Raw genomic sequence first — 18479 nt, 5'->3', positions numbered from 1 at the left:
ATAGTAGGCAGGGGTAAGGCATGTAAGGGTGAGGTGCAGGAACGTTCTGTAGAAATAGGGTGTCAACCTGCAATGCAATGAGATGATTTTGGGGTAATAGTCACCCTGCTATAGTTCCAGGGGTACCCAGGGCACAAATAAGCACTCACCCCAAATCCCCCCCTAACTGGCCTTCAGCCTGGGCCCCCTTAGCCCATAACAAGGTTACAGATATATAGAAACATTGGGGTAACAGTCACCCTGCTATAGTTCCAGGGGTACCCAGGGCACAAATAAGCACTCACCCCAAATCCCCCCCTAACTGGCCTTCAGGCTGGGCCCCCTTAGCCCATAACAAGGTTACAGATATATAGAAACATTGGGGTAACAGTCACCCTGCTATAGTTCCAGGGGTACCAGGGGCACAAATAAGCACTCACCCCAAATCCCCCCCTAACTAGCCTTCAGGCTGGGCCCCCTTAGCCCATAACAAGGTTACAGATATATAGAAACATTGGGGTAACAGTCACCCTGCTATAGTTCCAGGGGACCCAGGGCACAAATAAGCACTCACCCCAAATCCCCCCCTAACTGGCCTTCAGCCTGGGCCCCCTTAGCCCATAACAAGGTTACAGATATATAGAAACATTGGGGTAACAGTCACCCCGCTATAGTTCCAGGGGTACCCAGGGCACAAATAAGCACTCACCCCAAATCCCCCCCTAACTGGCCTTCAGGCTGGGCCCCCTTAGCCCATAACAAGGTTACAGATATATAGAAACATTGGGGTAACAGTCACCCCGCTATAGTTCCAGGGGTACCCAGGGCACAAATAAGCACTCACCCCAAATCCCCCCTAACTGGCCTTCAGGCTGGGCCCCCTTAGCCCATAACAAGGTTACAGATATATAGAAACATTGGGGTAACAGTCACCCCGCTATAGTTCCAGGGGTACCCAGGGCACAAATAAGCACTCACCCCAAATCCCCCCTAACTGGCCTTCAGGCTGGGCCCCCTTAGCCCATAACAAGGTTACAGATATATAGAAACATTGGGGTAACAGTCACCCTGCTATAGTTCCAGGGGTACCCAGGGCACAAATAAGCACTCACCCCAAATCCCCCCTAACTGGCCTTCAGGCTGGGCCCCCTTAGCCCATAACAAGGTTACAGATATATAGAAACATTGGGGTAACAGTCACCCTGCTATAGTTCCAACAAATAAACACCAAAGAGAAAACATATCCAAATAAATAAGATGATAAATGCCCCCTGTCAGTTCCCCGGCTCTCCCTGCCCTGTAGCTCTGCCCCTGCCCCTATTGACTGGAACATGTACCCGGCACTCGCTCCTTACCTCATTCTGTCTCTGTGATGTGATGCGCCCGTGCCTGTCTATATATATATATATATATGCAACAAACAATTATGTCCTTCTCATAGAGGATCAGAGATATTCCCTTAGGTCTCATTTCACCAACTCTTTGGGCTTTATTATGTTTTATACATGCAGAGCAGCAGCACCTCTGCTTCTATGAGGGTTGTAAAGGCAAAAATAAAATATTGGCAAATGAAAGAAAATGTAATTTTAGCCAAATTTACATGAATTTCAATGTATTTCTGCCCATTGTTAGTTCCCTACACTGCTAGTCCTCACTGTATGTTTAATTGAGACTAATTTCCTTTCCTCCAGCTAAGCCCATAATACCCAGAATGCCTTTCACCCTTCTGTGAGTTTCCTGTTTCACAGGTCTGGTATTTGTGGAATGAAAGCCTCAGAGTCATGACCCATGGGTATCTGTGCCATGACACTTCACTGAAGATACTTGTATCCAAAAATGCTCTCCATACTTGTGCCTCCATCTTGCTTTTCAGATAAATTGTGCCCAAGTGTGTCTATTGACACTGGAGCTACTGCCACCCTGGACATGATGATAACTCCAGGGTTCCTTCAGCAGGTTGCACCCAGCCTTCAGATGTGGATGCCATTTTAAACACACTGGCTGCCAGTGACACAATCCCTACTTTGAAAAAGTTGGGCGCAACTTGCACACGATTTGTATAACTGGGAACACGCTATAGCTTATGTTATGATGGAATGGTGGCAGTCAGAAAACTTGTTGATTTGAGTCTGAACATTTGTAAATGGTCCTTCTGAAGTTCTGGCTTGAGGCAGGGATGCTTCTGCTACATTGCTAGGGTGAAATGCAGGGAGAACATAAGTATAGAGAGCTGTGGGGTGTGTGGGTGCAAGTGTTGCCCAAACACAAGCTTTTTTTTAAAGTTGGAACTAAAATTTACTAGGTTAAGGGGTAATCAGAGGCTACATAAAGGGGGGGCAGAACCAGATAAACCTCGGTGACCTTTTCCATAGGGGACAATTTCTATCTTTCCATTACCATGCTCTTGCATTTACAGCATCAGGTTTTGACCCAGTTTAGTTTTGCATTGGCTTCTCTCCAAAATTTCACAACCATTGAACTTAACTTTAATGGAGGCCTTAGAGAAAGCTTTAGGACGACAACAAAGACACTGTCTGTGTAGGCAACTTACTACAGAGGCAGACAATGAGAGGCTTAGAGGTGCTCCAAGTCCAATCTACAAGAACTGATCTATCATAAAAACATGCAGTAATGTATTCAGAGTACAACCCTGGCTCACCCAGCCTCAACCCTTGAGTTTTCACCAGGGCCAACTTTTACGAAGAAAGCTTTCACCCTCCCTACGCCTTACACTTACACAAGGGAGCCCATAGGTATTGATGATCCACTCAGTCAAAAGCCTTAGCATTACTGAGATATAATGATAACAACACCAAAGGGGATAATCTCATGGAGGGAGTTAAGGCCTCCATCGTAACTGGGGTCAAAAGGTGCTTGTAGGTCTTATAGAACTTTTCCCATAATTCCACCTGGACCTGGGGCATTCTTTACCTTAACCAATCCATTGCTCTTCCTCTGAGTCTAAACACATTCTAAATACATTCTAAATACATTCTAGGACATATTCATTTGAGTAAAAAATGCCATAATTAGTAGTCATTCTTTCACTTATGCCTCATTTTCTTCTACTTTTCTATAACTATTTTCTCTTGGCTATTCTCTCTTGAAGTGATTATTTCTGATATACAGGAATAATTTCTAACTAACTTTCCATGTCAATGCCTTCTGCTATCTGACTCACCTACAGCATCACTATTAGTACCTATCACAGTTGGATCTGGCCCACTCTCAAAATGGCTACCATCTTTTTTCAATTTATTTTCAAATTTTGCCTCCCAATCCAACCTCTTCAACTTCTCCATTTCTTCCATTATATTAGTCCAACGTGTACCGTTGGCTGGAAGGAAACAAATTCTAATTTTAGACTTTCAAGACACCGCTACCCACTTACCAGTGGTGGAAATGTTATCTGCTTTGATTGCCTAGAAGCCGAAACATATAAAACAATATAAAAAGTCCTAGAGTCAAGGGACAACACTGATCTGATATGTTGACTCTACAAGTCCTAAATATAGTTTTGTTAAAAGTTTATTTAGGCAATAAGTGAATTTTTTTTATTGTGAAACAAACCATTGGGATAACATTGTGTCAATTATACAATTACTTTTTTTCTTATTTCCCTCCTCCCTCCTTCCTCATGAAGTTGTCTCTAGAGTTCATGTCGGGTCTGAACAATATGATGAAACATTTGGGGAGGAACATGCAGAACACAAGGGCCCAACTGGAAGTCAGAATGGCAAAGATCTCCATGGCAACAGTATACTTGCCCTGGGCACTGAGAGAGGCTGGGATAAAGTACACCCACACACTGAGGAAGGCCAACATGCTGAATGTTATTAGTTTGGCCTCATTGAAGTTGTCTGGGAGCCTCCTGGCCAGGAAAGCTACAGTGAAACTGACAGAGGCTAAAATTCCAAGATATCCCAGCATGCACCAGAAGGCAAACTGAGAGTTTTCATTGCATTCTACAACAATGATTCCTGGTTTGGCTTCAATATTGAACTGGAGGAAAGGAGGGGAGATGGTCAACCAAAACAGACACAAAGTGAGTTGTATGAAGGTGCAGATGGTAATGATCATGTAGGGCACACGGGGAGTTGTCCATTTTTTGAGGCTGCTCCCGGGTTTAGTGGCCATGAAGGCAAAAACAACAATAACAGTTTTGGCTAAAATGCAGGATACACAGAGGGTAAAGACAAGGCCAAATGCCGCCTGGCGCAGAAGGCACTTCTCAGGTTGGGGGTAACCAATGAAAGCCAAAGCACAGAGGAAGCAGAAAGACAGAGATACTAAGAGAATACAACTCACTGAATAGTTATTGGCTCTCACAATTGGGGTGGATTTATACTGAATGAAAAGTCGAAAGACAGAAATTGGGACCATAGAGGAGAAAGTACTGATTGTTGCCAGGGTGATGCCCAAGTAATCCTCATAGGAAAGAAACTCAGTGGGTTTTAGAAAGCATCTGTCTCTTTTACTGTTGGGCCACATGTCCCAGGGGCACTTCCAGCACTCAATGGCATCTGAAAAGTACAAAAAATAAAAAGTAGCTCATTCCAGAAATAAAGACTTGTATCCATTACTGAATAACAGGCCGCCCTACGTTTAGATGCACAGGGGCACTTTTCACACAGAGCAAAAGTATTTGAGTTTTCATGCTCTTGACCATTCAAATTTATAACTATTCAATAAATCAGTCGTTCAGTCAGGAAAACATAGTCCAACCTGTATGGGCTTAATATATATAGACCCCTATGCAATAAAACACATAAACAGAATAAAACATTGCAAACTAAAGATAATTGGAATTTCGTAATGGAATGATGGAATAAATGTTGTAAATGGGGAAAAAAATATTTAAATAAGAAAAAAGAAATGTGACAGCTTTAGCTTAGACCAGTGATCTCAACCAGTGATCTAACCAGTGGCTCAGGGGTAACATGTTGCTCCCCAACCCCTTGGATGTTGCTCTCAGTGCCCCCAAACCAGGGAGTTATGTTTGAATTCCTGACTTGGGGGCAAGTTTTGGTTGAATAAAAACAAGATTTCCTACCAAAGAAAGCCCCCTGTAAGCTGATAGGATGCATAGAGGCCCCTAATAGCCAATCACAGCCCTTATTTGGCACCTCCATGAACTTTAATGGTGCTTGTGTTGCTCCCCAAGTCTTTTTACATTTGAATGTGGCTCCCGAGTAAGAATGGTTGGGGGCCCCTGACCTAAAAGCATAAATTTTCACATTATGGATTTTTTCTCTTTTACTACATCCCCCCCCCCCCATTATGTTTAACTCACTTGTCTGATTGGAGATCTCGCCTTGAGCACAGGGGCTACACTGAAAGCAGCACACTGGCTCTCCTTCTTTTAAGGATTGTTTGAACCCCTCTGGACAACTCTGACTGCAAACAGAATTTGGAACCTTGGAAGAAATAAAGTCAATTATCAAACCAAAGTCAGGGCAAAAAGTTGACTTTCTTGTTGAAGTCCTATGTGATCACCTACCCCCTGATTCCCTGTAGCCCACCATATCAACGTGGTATTGATGCTGAATATGTCCCCAGAAGAATTTGTAGTGTCGTAGCTTCCCACTTTCACTTGCTTGATGGTTCCATCCGATCCCAACTGCCAGTTGACTATATCATAAATAGCTGGTGGGTTTCCATCCTTATCAAAGAAAACTTCTTGAGCGTTGTTCAGTGTTACTCGGACTTTCCTAAAATAACTCATCAGCTGCAGAAAGGTAAAATATATTAAAATTTATGTCAAGATAAACACTGATGATACTAAGGGACCCATTTACTAAACAATTTTCCGATAAATTTGAATTTTATCTAAATTATAGAACATTTCAGAATGTATGCAAAAATTTCATTAAAATTCTACTAATCTCAAGTGAAGGTCCACTGAGCCTGGGATCAACAGGGCCCCAGTAAAGCCATAATTTACCCTAGAGTCATCACCTACCCTAGTGAAGTCAGGGACAGGGACCCCATGAACGAGGACCAGTTAGATAGTTACTCCTGTGGAGCACATTCTAGGAAAGTGAGATAGAGAGGGAAGGAAGAAAGAGCAGTTTGGGCTCCACCAAGGAAAGCAGCTGGGGGTACCCTTCCATACAGGCAATGTTGCCTCAGCATAGGGCCACGGTTAAGACATAGGAGACAGGCAGTATCTAAACCCTGAACCACAGTCAGATGGAGAACTCTTAAAGCTAGAGGTATTCAACCTGAGGTTTGAGTATCTATCCAGACTGCTTCCATAGGGGTGCCAAACTGACAAGGTGCATTTACCCTGCCTAGACTCTAAAGGAGGTGGGATAAACCGGTGTGCATTCTTTCTTGGCTGTCCTCAGGGAGTACTATCATATAACATCAGTATGTGAGTATATTGCAATAACCCTGCACATTGATTGTCTCTGACAATAAACCAGTTCTATTGTTCAACTGCAACAACCTTCTGGTGTCCATTATTGCTAAATTGCACTGCACACAGCTACAGTGAGTTGCAGTTGCACTACACCCCTGGTTCCACTGGTTACTTCCACTTGGTGGAAGTCATGAAGTCAAAGTGAAAAGTAAAAATAAGGTTTTCCTTGGAAACCTAAAAAGGAGAGCATAAACCTGAAGCAAAGTGTCTCCATCAGACACATACTTGTAACAAATTCAATAGAAAAATTATAAGGAAGAAGTGAAGATGAGCATTAAAAGAACATAACATAAAGTAATAAACATTCTGATCTGTTCCTTTACCTGCCATGGTTTGAAATATCCTATATCGAAACAATTGTTTACAACCAAGGCTCCACCCAAGGACTGGCATTGCCTGAGGTCATGCAGAGCTGTTGCTATCACATACACCGCAGTATAGATATTGTAGGAGGCTCTTAATCTGGACACATCATTATAGATGTTCTGCACAGAACTTAGATGTTCTTCTCCTGTACATTGTTTTTTCATGTTCAGTGTAACGGTGAGGTTCTTCTGGTCAGCAAATGTGCACCCAAAAACTTCTTCCCATAACTCTTTTGCCCAGTATATCCCTGGGGTATTGTAGATAGTCACTGAGTTGAGGAACTCTTGAAGACCTTTGATTTCAGAGCTGAAAAAGGCAAAGCCTATAGTCCCAGACAGTAAGGAGACATATTTATTCACTGCTAAAAGGTTTGAAATGGACCAAGCCTCACTGGCAACAAACGTTTTTCCAGTTACATTTTGTTTCAGCATCTCATCCAGAAGGGGAAATAAGTAGAAGTCAACTGAGAAGACAATTAGGACATTAGCACTTGAATTCTTTATTGTTTTAACAATGTTTGGTAGATTTTGATTAAGTAGGTTGTCTGAAATATACACGGTGTAGGCCACACAAGCTCCTTCTTTCACGACCTCCTGTCTGATGACCTCTATCACTTCGGTGCCATAATCATCATTAGAAGCTATAAGCCCCACCCATTTCCATTTAAAATGCAGCACCATTTGTGCCAGTCCCCTGGCCTGAAAGTCATCACTTGGGACGGTTCTAAAGAAGGAAGGGAACTGTCTCTTGTCACTCAAGAGAGAGCTGGTAGAATAGTAGCTAATCTGTAGATAAAAAGATCCCCTTTATAATACAGCAGATTTTATTTTTATTATAGAAATGTGAAATCATTTAGAGTTATTTATAAACTCTCCAAGTTTGAAAAATGCTGAAGATTTGAAAATCTTATAAAAGGCCTTTAATGCCCTGAACTAAAGTAGAGGGAAAGTAGCTTTGCTTCTTATAGTGACAAGGACATATTGAAGGAGAAGGCTGAAAGGCTGATACCTACACAGGGATTCTTGTCATATGTTTGCACAAGGTATGGACAAAAAGTATCTAAAGCTTTCTGAAGGCAATTCAGTATTACGGATGTATGCAGTCTATATAAACTTCCTGTTTGCAGTCTATATAAACTTCCTGTTTGCAGTCTATATAAACTTCCTGTTTGCAGTCTATGTAAACTTCATGTATGTAGTCTATGTAAACTTCATGTAAGTAGTCTATGTAAACTTCATGTATGTAGTCTATGTAAACTTCATGTATGTAGTCTATGTAAACTTCATGTATGTAGTCTATGTAAACTTCATGTAAGTAGTCTATGTAAACTTCATGTATGTAGTCTATGTAAACTTCATGTATGTAGTCTATGTAAACTTCCTCTATGCAGTCTACGTAAACTTCCTGTATGCAATCTATGTAAATTTCCTGTATGCAGTCTAAGTTAACTTCCTCTATGCAATCTATGTAAACTTCCTGTATGCAGTCTAAGTTAACTTCCTCTATGCAATCTATGTAAACTTCCTGTATGCAGTCTATGTAAACTTTCTATATGCAGTCTATGTAAACTTCATGTATGTAGTCTATGTAAACTTCATGTATGTAGTCTATGTAAACTTCCTGTATGCAATCTATGCAAACTTGCTCTATGCAGTCTACGTAACTTCCTCTATGCAGTCTACGTAAATTTCCTGTATGCAATCTATGTAAACTTCCTGTATGCAGTCTAAGTTAACTTCCTCTATGCAATCTATGTAAACTTCCTGTATGCAGTCTATGTAAACTTTCTATATGCAGTCTATGTAAACTTCATGCATGCAGTAGTCTACATTCACTTCCTCTATGCAGTCTATGTAAACTTCCTCTATGCATTCTAAGTTAACTTCCTGTATGCAATCTATGTAAACTTCCTGTATGCAGTCTATCTAAACTTTCTATATGCAGTCTATGTAAACTTCATGTATGCAGTCTATGTAAATTTCCTGTATGCAGTCTAAGTTAACTTCCTCTATGCAATCTATGTAAACTTCCTGTATGCAGTCTAAGTTGACTTTCTCTATGCAATCTATGTAAACCTCCTGTATGCAGTCTATGTAAACTTTCTATATGCAGTCTATGTAAACTTCATGTATGCAGTAGTCTACATTAACTTCCTCTATGCAGTCTATGTAAACTTCCTCTATGCAGTCTAAGTTAACTTCCTCTATGCAATCTATGTAAACTTCCTGTATGCAGTCTGTTAACTTCCTCTATGCAATCTATGTAAACTTCCTGTATGCAGTCTATGTAAACGTTCTATATGCAGTCTATGTAAACTTCATATACGCAGTAGTCTACATTAACTTCCTGTATTCAGTCTATGTAAACTTCCTGTATGCAGTCTATGAAAACTTCCTAGTAAACCTTACCTGTGGAAATCTGTACAATCCCATGATATGAGCCACGAGGATAGAGAATGTGGATGTTGAGTGACCGATGACAGCAGTAAGAGGAGGATGTACCTGGCAGCAGTAATTTGGTATCACTTGGTTCAGACCAGTTATCATCCATAATGTTCCCCCTAACTCTCTTTGGAGAACAGCACAGGAGTCATAGACATAGAAACCCAGGGTACTGTTGGGTAGGAGTTCAGGGTTTCTGTTGATCTCTTCCACCGCAAACCTGAAGGTCTGGAACTGCTGATAGAAGTCAAGGCGGAACCTAAATGGTTAAAAGGTAAAAACATTTCACTTAAACTTTATTTTTTCGTCTAAGCTAAAGCTGTCACATTTCTTTTTAAAGGAATATCATTAGTAAATAATACTCATTCATGGGTTCCTCAACATAAACACCTGTTAGAAGCAGTGAGGCCTTCTTCAGGTGGGTTCAACTAGCTGAGCATATGGGATCCCTTCCCTTTTTATCAGATATGAGTAGGGTAACCACCTGGCTGGTAAAAACAATGTTTTATAAAAAAAGGTGGCAACCCAAACAAAAAGCAGTAACTGCCCCAAGTACATCAGCGCCAATGGGAATCCTATCCCTTCCTGAGGTCACTGGTAATTCCAGCAGGGCTTCCTGTAAATGAGGGAAACTATTTCATATCATTACACTTGCAAACATTATGTATATATAAATGTGAATATATAAAATCAAACAAAGTTTGGTTTCTTGACATGGAAGAGTTATTCCACAAGGTAATTTTACAGAAAAACAAAAATCTTACCTTTTGCAGATATCTGGGGTTGGTTTCTCTTTATAGGTGGCCAAGGGGAAAATCCTGTCAGTGTGAATGGGAATCACTGCTCCCATTAGAAGATCCCCAGGTACCAGAATCCCATGGGAGCCCAAGATTGAGGGGTTCCCATCCATATAGTAGGCAGGGGTAAGGCATGTAAGGGTGAGGTGCAGGAACGTTCTGTAGAAATAGGGTGTCAACCTGCAATGCAATGAGATGATTTTGGGGTAATAGTCACCCTGCTATAGTTCCAGGGGTACCCAGGGCACAAATAAGCACTCACCCCAAATCCCCCCCTAACTGGCCTTCAGCCTGGGCCCCCTTAGCCCATAACAAGGTTACAGATATATAGAAACATTGGGGTAACAGTCACCCTGCTATAGTTCCAGGGGTACCCAGGGCACAAATAAGCACTCACCCCAAATCCCCCCCTAACTGGCCTTCAGGCTGGGCCCCCTTAGCCCATAACAAGGTTACAGATATATAGAAACATTGGGGTAACAGTCACCCCGCTATAGTTCCAGGGGTACCCAGGGCACAAATAAGCACTCACCCCAAATCCCCCCTAACTGGCCTTCAGGCTGGGCCCCCTTAGCCCATAACAAGGTTACAGATATATAGAAACATTGGGGTAACAGTCACCCCCGCTATAGTTCCAGGGGTACCCAGGGCACAAATAAGCACTCACCCCAAATCCCCCCTAACTGGCCTTCAGGCTGGGCCCCCTTAGCCCATAACAAGGTTACAGATATATAGAAACATTGGGGTAACAGTCACCCCGCTATAGTTCCAGGGGTACCCAGGGCACAAATAAGCACTCACCCCAAATCCCCCCTAACTGGCCTTCAGGCTGGGCCCCCTTAGCCCATAACAAGGTTACAGATATATAGAAACATTGGGGTAACAGTCACCCTGCTATAGTTCCAGGGGTACCCAGGGCACAAATAAGCACTCACCCCAAATCCCCCCTAACTGGCCTTCAGGCTGGGCCCCCTTAGCCCATAACAAGGTTACAGATATATAGAAACATTGGGGTAACAGTCACCCTGCTATAGTTCCAACAAATAAACACCAAAGAGAAAACATATCCAAATAAATAAGATGATAAATGCCCCCTGTCAGTTCCCCGGCTCTCCCTGCCCTGTAGCTCTGCCCCTGCCCCTATTGACTGGAACATGTACCCGGCACTCGCTCCTTACCTCATTCTGTCTCTGTGATGTGATGCGCCCGTGCCTGTCTATATATATATATATATATGCAACAAACAATTATGTCCTTCTCATAGAGGATCAGAGATATTCCCTTAGGTCTCATTTCACCAACTCTTTGGGCTTTATTATGTTTTATACATGCAGAGCAGCGGCACCTCTGCTTCTATGAGGGTTGTAAAGGCAAAAATAAAATATTGGCAAATGAAAGAAAATGTAATTTTAGCCAAATTTACATGAATTTCAATGTATTTCTGCCCATTGTTAGTTCCCTACACTGCTAGTCCTCACTGTATGTTTAATTGAGACTAATTTCCTTTCCTCCAGCTAAGCCCATAATACCCAGAATGCCTTTCACCCTTCTGTGAGTTTCCTGTTTCACAGGTCTGGTATTTGTGGAATGAAAGCCTCAGAGTCATGACCCATGGGTATCTGTGCCATGACACTTCACTGAAGATACTTGTATCCAAAAATGCTCTCCATACTTGTGCCTCCATCTTGCTTTTCAGATAAATTGTGCCCAAGTGTGTCTATTGACACTGGAGCTACTGCCACCCTGGACATGATGATAACTCCAGGGTTCCTTCAGCAGGTTGCACCCAGCCTTCAGATGTGGATGCCATTTTAAACACACTGGCTGCCAGTGACACAATCCCTACTTTGAAAAAGTTGGGCGCAACTTGCACACGATTTGTATAACTGGGAACACGCTATAGCTTATGTTATGATGGAATGGTGGCAGTCAGAAAACTTGTTGATTTGAGTCTGAACATTTGTAAATGGTCCTTCTGAAGTTCTGGCTTGAGGCAGGGATGCTTCTGCTACATTGCTAGGGTGAAATGCAGGGAGAACATAAGTATAGAGAGCTGTGGGGTGTGTGGGTGCAAGTGTTGCCCAAACACAAGCTTTTTTTTAAAGTTGGAACTAAAATTTACTAGGTTAAGGGGTAATCAGAGGCTACATAAAGGGGGGGCAGAACCAGATAAACCTCGGTGACCTTTTCCATAGAGGACAATTTCTATCTTTCCATTACCATGCTCTTGCATTTACAGCATCAGGTTTTGACCCAGTTTAGTTTTGCATTGGCTTCTCTCCAAAATTTCACAACCATTGAACTTAACTTTAATGGAGGCCTTAGAGAAAGCTTTAGGACGACAACAAAGACACTGTCTGTGTAGGCAACTTACTACAGAGGCAGACAATGAGAGGCTTAGAGGTGCTCCAAGTCCAATCTACAAGAACTGATCTATCATAAAAACATGCAGTAATGTATTCAGAGTACAACCCTGGCTCACCCAGCCTCAACCCTTGAGTTTTCACCAGGGCCAACTTTTACGAAGAAAGCTTTCACCCTCCCTACGCCTTACACTTACACAAGGGAGCCCATAGGTATTGATGATCCACTCAGTCAAAAGCCTTAGCATTACTGAGATATAATGATAACAACACCAAAGGGGATAATCTCATGGAGGGAGTTAAGGCCTCCATCGTAACTGGGGTCAAAAGGTGCTTGTAGGTCTTATAGAACTTTTCCCATAATTCCACCTGGACCTGGGGCATTCTTTACCTTAACCAATCCATTGCTCTTCCTCTGAGTCTAAACACATTCTAAATACATTCTAAATACATTCTAGGACATATTCATTTGAGTAAAAAATGCCATAATTAGTAGTCATTCTTTCACTTATGCCTCATTTTCTTCTACTTTTCTATAACTATTTTCTCTTGGCTATTCTCTCTTGAAGTGATTATTTCTGATATACAGGAATAATTTCTAACTAACTTTCCATGTCAATGCCTTCTGCTATCTGACTCACCTACAGCATCACTATTAGTACCTATCACAGTTGGATCTGGCCCACTCTCAAAATGGCTACCATCTTTTTTCAATTTATTTTCAAATTTTGCCTCCCAATCCAACCTCTTCAACTTCTCCATTTCTTCCATTATATTAGTCCAACGTGTACCGTTGGCTGGAAGGAAACAAATTCTAATTTTAGACTTTCAAGACACCGCTACCCCACTTACCAGTGGTGGAAATGTTATCTGCTTTGATTGCCTAGAAGCCGAAACATATAAAACAATATAAAAAGTCCTAGAGTCAAGGGACAACACTGATCTGATATGTTGACTCTACAAGTCCTAAATATAGTTTTGTTAAAAGTTTATTTAGGCAATAAGTGAATTTTTTTTATTGTGAAACAAACCATTGGGATAACATTGTGTCAATTATACAATTACTTTTTTTCTTATTTCCCTCCTCCCTCCTTCCTCATGAAGTTGTCTCTAGAGTTCATGTCGGGTCTGAACAATATGATGAAACATTTGGGGAGGAACATGCAGAACACAAGGGCCCAACTGGAAGTCAGAATGGCAAGATCTCCATGGCAACAGTATACTTGCCCTGGGCACTGAGAGAGGCTGGGATAAAGTACACCCACACACTGAGGAAGGCCAACATGCTGAATGTTATTAGTTTGGCCTCATTGAAGTTGTCTGGGAGCCTCCTGGCCAGGAAGCTACAGTGAAACTGACAGAGGCTAAATTCCAAGATATCCCAGCATGCACCAGAAGGCAAACTGAGAGTTTTCATTGCATTCTACAACAATGATTCCTGGTTTGGCTTCAATATTGAACTGGAGGAAAGGAGGGGAGATGGTCAACCAAAACAGACACAAAGTGAGTTGTATGAAGGTGCAGATGGTAATGATCATGTAGGGCACACGGGGAGTTGTCCATTTTTTGAGGCTGCTCCCGGGTTTAGTGGCCATGAAGGCAAAAACAACAATAACAGTTTTGGCTAAAATGCAGGATACACAGAGGGTAAAGACAAGGCCAAATGCCGCCTGGCGGCAGAAGGCACTTCTCAGGTTGGGGGTAACCAATGAAAGCCAAAGCACAGAGGAAGCAGAAAGACAGAGATACTAAGAGAATACAACTCACTGAATAGTTATTGGCTCTCACAATTGGGGTGGATTTATACTGAATGAAAAGTCGAAAGACAGAAATTGGGACCATAGAGGAGAAAGTACTGATTGTTGCCAGGGTGATGCCCAAGTAATCCTCATAGGAAAGAAACTCAGTGGGTTTTAGAAAGCATCTGTCTCTTTTACTGTTGGGCCACATGTCCCAGGGGCACTTCCAGCACTCAATGGCATCTGAAAAGTAACAAAAAATAAAAGTAGCTCATTCCAGAAATAAAGACTTGTATCCATTACTGAATAACAGGCCGCCCTACGTTTAGATGCACAGGGGCACTTTTCACACAGAGCAAAAGTATTTGAGTTTTCATGCTCTTGACCATTCAAATTTATAACTATTCAATAAATCAGTCGTTCAGTCAGGAAAACATAGTCCAACCTGTATGGGCTTAATATATATAGACCCCTATGCAATAAAACACATAAACAGAATAAAACATTGCAAACTAAAGATAATTGGAATTTCGTAATGGAATGATGGAATAAATGTTGTAAATGGGGAAAAAAATATTTAAATAAGAAAAAGAAATGTGACAGCTTTAGCTTAGACCAGTGATCTCAACCAGTGATCTAACCAGTGGCTCAGGGTAACATGTTGCTCCCCAACCCCTTGGATGTTGCTCTCAGTGCCCCCAAACCAGGGAGTTATGTTTGAATTCCTGACTTGGGGGCAAGTTTTGGTTGAATAAAACAAGATTTCCTACCAAAGAAAGCCCCTGTAAGCTGATAGGATGCATAGAGGCCCCTAATAGCCAATCACAGCCCTTATTTGGCACCTCCATGAACTTTAATGGTGCTTGTGTTGCCTCCCCAAGTCTTTTTACATTTGAATGTGGCTCCCGAGTAAGAATGGTTGGGGGCCCCTGACCTAAAAGCATAAATTTTCACATTATGGATTTTTTCTCTTTTACTACATCCCCCCCCCCATTATGTTTAACTCACTTGTCTGATTGGAGATCTCGCCTTGAGCACAGGGGCTACACTGAAAGCAGCACACTGGCTCTCCTTCTTTTAAGGATTGTTTGAACCCCTCTGGACAACTCTGACTGCAAAACAGATTTGGAACCTTGGAAGAAATAAAGTCAATTATCAAACCAAAGTCAGGGCAAAAAAGTTGACTTTCTTGTTGAAGTCCTATGTGATCACCTACCCCCTGATTCCCTGTAGCCCACCATATCAACGTGGTATTGATGCTGAATATGTCCCCAGAAGAATTTGTAGTGGTCGTAGCTTCCCACTTTTCACTTGCTTGATGGTTCATCCGATCCCAACTGCCAGTTGACTATATCATAAATAGCTGGTGGGTTTCCATCCTTATCAAAGAAAACTTCTTGAGCGTTGTTCAGTGCGACTCGGACTTTCCTAAAATAACTTCATCAGCTGCAGAAAGGTAAAATTTCCTGTATGCAGTCTAAGTTAACTTCCTCTATGCAATCTATGTAAACTTCCTGTATGCAGTCTAAGTTGACTTTCTCTATGCAATCTATGTAAACCTCCTGTATGCAGTCTATGTAACTTTCTATATGCAGTCTAATGTAAACTTCATGTATGCAGTAGTCTACATTAACTTCCTCTATGCAGTCTATGTAAACTTCCTCTATGCAGTCTAAGTTAACTTCCTCTATGCAATCTATGTAAACTTCCTGTATGCAGTCTGTTAACTTCCTCTATGCAATCTATGTAAACTTCCTGTATGCAGTCTATGTAAACGTTCTATATGCAGTCTATGTAAACTTCATATACGCAGTAGTCTACATTAACTTCCTGTATTCAGTCTATGTAAACTTCCTGTATGCAGTCTATGAAAACTTCCCTAGTAAACCTTACCTGTGGAAATCTGTACAATCCCATGATATGAGCCACGAGGATAGAGAATGTGGATGTTGAGTGACCGATGACAGCAGTAAGAGGAGGATGTACCTGGCAGCAGTAATTTGGTATCACTTGGTTCAGACCAGTTATCATCCATAATGTTCCTCCCTAACTCTCTTTGGAGAACAGCACAGGAGTCATAGACATAGAAACCCAGGGTACTGTTGGGTAGGAGTTCAGGGTTTCTGTTGATCTCTTCCACCCGCAAACCTGAAGGTCTGGAACTGCTGATAGAAGTCAAGGCGGAACCTAAATGGTTAAAAGGTAAAAACATTTCACTTAAACTTTATTTTTTCGTCTAAGCTAAAGCTGTCACATTTCTTTTTAAGAATATCATTAGTAAAATAATACTCATTCATGGGTTCCTCACATAAACACCTGTTTAGAAGCAGTGAGGCCTTCTTCAGGTGGGTTCAACTAGCTGAGCATATGGATCCCTTCCCTTTTTATCAGATATGAGTAGGGTAACCACCTGGCTGGTAAAACAAATGTTTTATAAAAAAGGTGGCAACCCAAACAAAAAGCAGTAACTGCCCCAAGTACATCAGCGCCAATGGGAAATCCTATCCCTTCCTGAGGTCACTGGTAATTCCAAGCAGGGCTTCCCTGTAAATGAGGGAAACTATTTCATATCATTACACTTGCAAACATTATGTATATATAAATGTGAATATATAAAATCAAACAAAGTTTGGTTTCTTGACATGGAAGAGTTATTCCACAAGGTAATTTTACAGAAAAACAAAAATCTTACCTTTTGCAGATATCTGGGGTTGGTTTCTCTTTATAGGTGGCCAAGGGGAAAATCCTGTCAGTGTGAATGGGAATCACTGCTCCCATTAGAAGATCCCCAGGTACCAGAATCCCATGGGAGCCCAAGATTGAGGGGTTCCCATCCATATAGTAGGCAGGGGTAAGGCATGTAAGGGTGAGGTGCAGGAACGTTCTGTAGAAATAGGGTGTCAACCTGCAATGCAATGAGATGATTTTGGGGTAATAGTCACCCTGCTATAGTTCCAGGGTACCCAGGGCACAAATAAGCACTCACCCCAAATCCCCCCCTAACTGGCCTTCAGCCTGGGCCCCCTTAGCCCATAACAAGGTTACAGATATATAGAAACATTGGGGTAACAGTCACCCTGCTATAGTTCCAGGGGTACCCAGGGCACAAATAAGCACTCACCCCAAATCCCCCCCTAACTGGCCTTCAGGCTGGGCCCCCTTAGCCCATAACAAGGTTACAGATATATAGAAACATTGGGGTAACAGTCACCCTGCTATAGTTCCAGGGGTACCAGGGGCACAAATAAGCACTCACCCCCAACCCACCCCTAACTAGCCTTCAGGCTGGGCCCCCTTAGCCCATAACAAGGTTACAGATATATAGAAACATTGGGGTAACAGTCACCCTGCTATAGTTCCAGGGGACCCAGGGCACAAATAAGCACTCACCCCAAATCCCCCCTAACTGGCCTTCAGCCTGGGCCCCCTTAGCCCATAACAAGGTTACAGATATATAGAAACATTGGGGTAACAGTCACCCCGCTATAGTTCCAGGGGTACCCAGGGCACAAATAAGCACTCACCCCAAATCCCCCCCTAACTGGCCTTCAGGCTGGGCCCCCTTAGCCCATAACAAGGTTACAGATATATAGAAACATTGGGGTAACAGTCACCCCGCTATAGTTCCAGGGGTACCCAGGGCACAAATAAGCACTCACCCCAAATCCCCCCTAACTGGCCTTCAGGCTGGGCCCCCTTAGCCCATAACAAGGTTACAGATATATAGAAACATTGGGGTAACAGTCACCCCGCTATAGTTCAGGGGTACCCAGGGCACAAATAAGCACTCACCCCAAATCCCCCCTAACTGGCCTTCAGGCTGGGCCCCCTTAGCCCATAACAAGGTTACAGATATATAGAAACATTGGGGTAACAGTCACCCTGCTATAGTTCCAGGGGTACCCAGGGCACAAATAAGCACTCACCCCAAATCCCCCCTAACTGGCCTTCAGGCTGGGCCCCCTTAGCCCATAACAAGGTTACAGATATATAGAAACATTGGGGTAACAGTCACCCTGCTATAGTTCCAACAAATAAACACCAAAGAGAAAACATATCCAAATAAATAAGATGATAAATGCCCCCTGTCAGTTCCCCGGCTCTCCCTGCCCTGTAGCTCTGCCCCTGCCCCTATTGACTGGAACATGTACCCGGCACTCGCTCCTTACCTCATTCTGTCTCTGTGATGTGATGCGCCCGTGCCTGTCTATATATATATATATATATATGCAACAAACAATTATGTCCTTCTCATAGAGGATCAGAGATATTCCCTTAGGTCTCATTTCACCAACTCTTTGGGCTTTATTATGTTTTATACATGCAGAGCAGCAGCACCTCTGCTTCTATGAGGGTTGTAAAGGCAAAAT

The 18479-nt window shown here is 42.4% G+C and overlaps 1 protein-coding gene across 1 annotated transcript; it reads right to left on the bottom strand.

Annotated features, from left to right (window-relative positions):
- Positions 1 to 3591: 3591 nt before the first annotated feature.
- LOC101730641 (extracellular calcium-sensing receptor) lies at positions 3592 to 16947 on the bottom strand. Its single transcript, XM_031898271.1, has 11 exons — positions 16802 to 16947; positions 16258 to 16296; positions 16003 to 16163; positions 14138 to 14352; positions 13763 to 13830; positions 9975 to 10187; positions 9178 to 9469; positions 6727 to 7554; positions 5480 to 5707; positions 5273 to 5396; positions 3592 to 4502 (listed from the first exon to the last, which is right to left on the bottom strand). Exons 1-11 carry the CDS (start codon positions 16945 to 16947, stop codon positions 3592 to 3594), a joined length of 3225 nt encoding a protein of 1074 aa, XP_031754131.1.
- Positions 16948 to 18479: the final 1532 nt, after the last annotated feature.

This window comes from Xenopus tropicalis, chromosome 3 (genome assembly GCF_000004195.4).
Source record: "Xenopus tropicalis strain Nigerian chromosome 3, UCB_Xtro_10.0, whole genome shotgun sequence".
In the NCBI taxonomy this organism is placed as follows: Eukaryota; Metazoa; Chordata; class Amphibia; order Anura; family Pipidae; genus Xenopus; species Xenopus tropicalis.
Note: the sequence above shows the minus strand (reverse complement) of the source record. Positions and strands in the feature narration are given on the sequence as shown.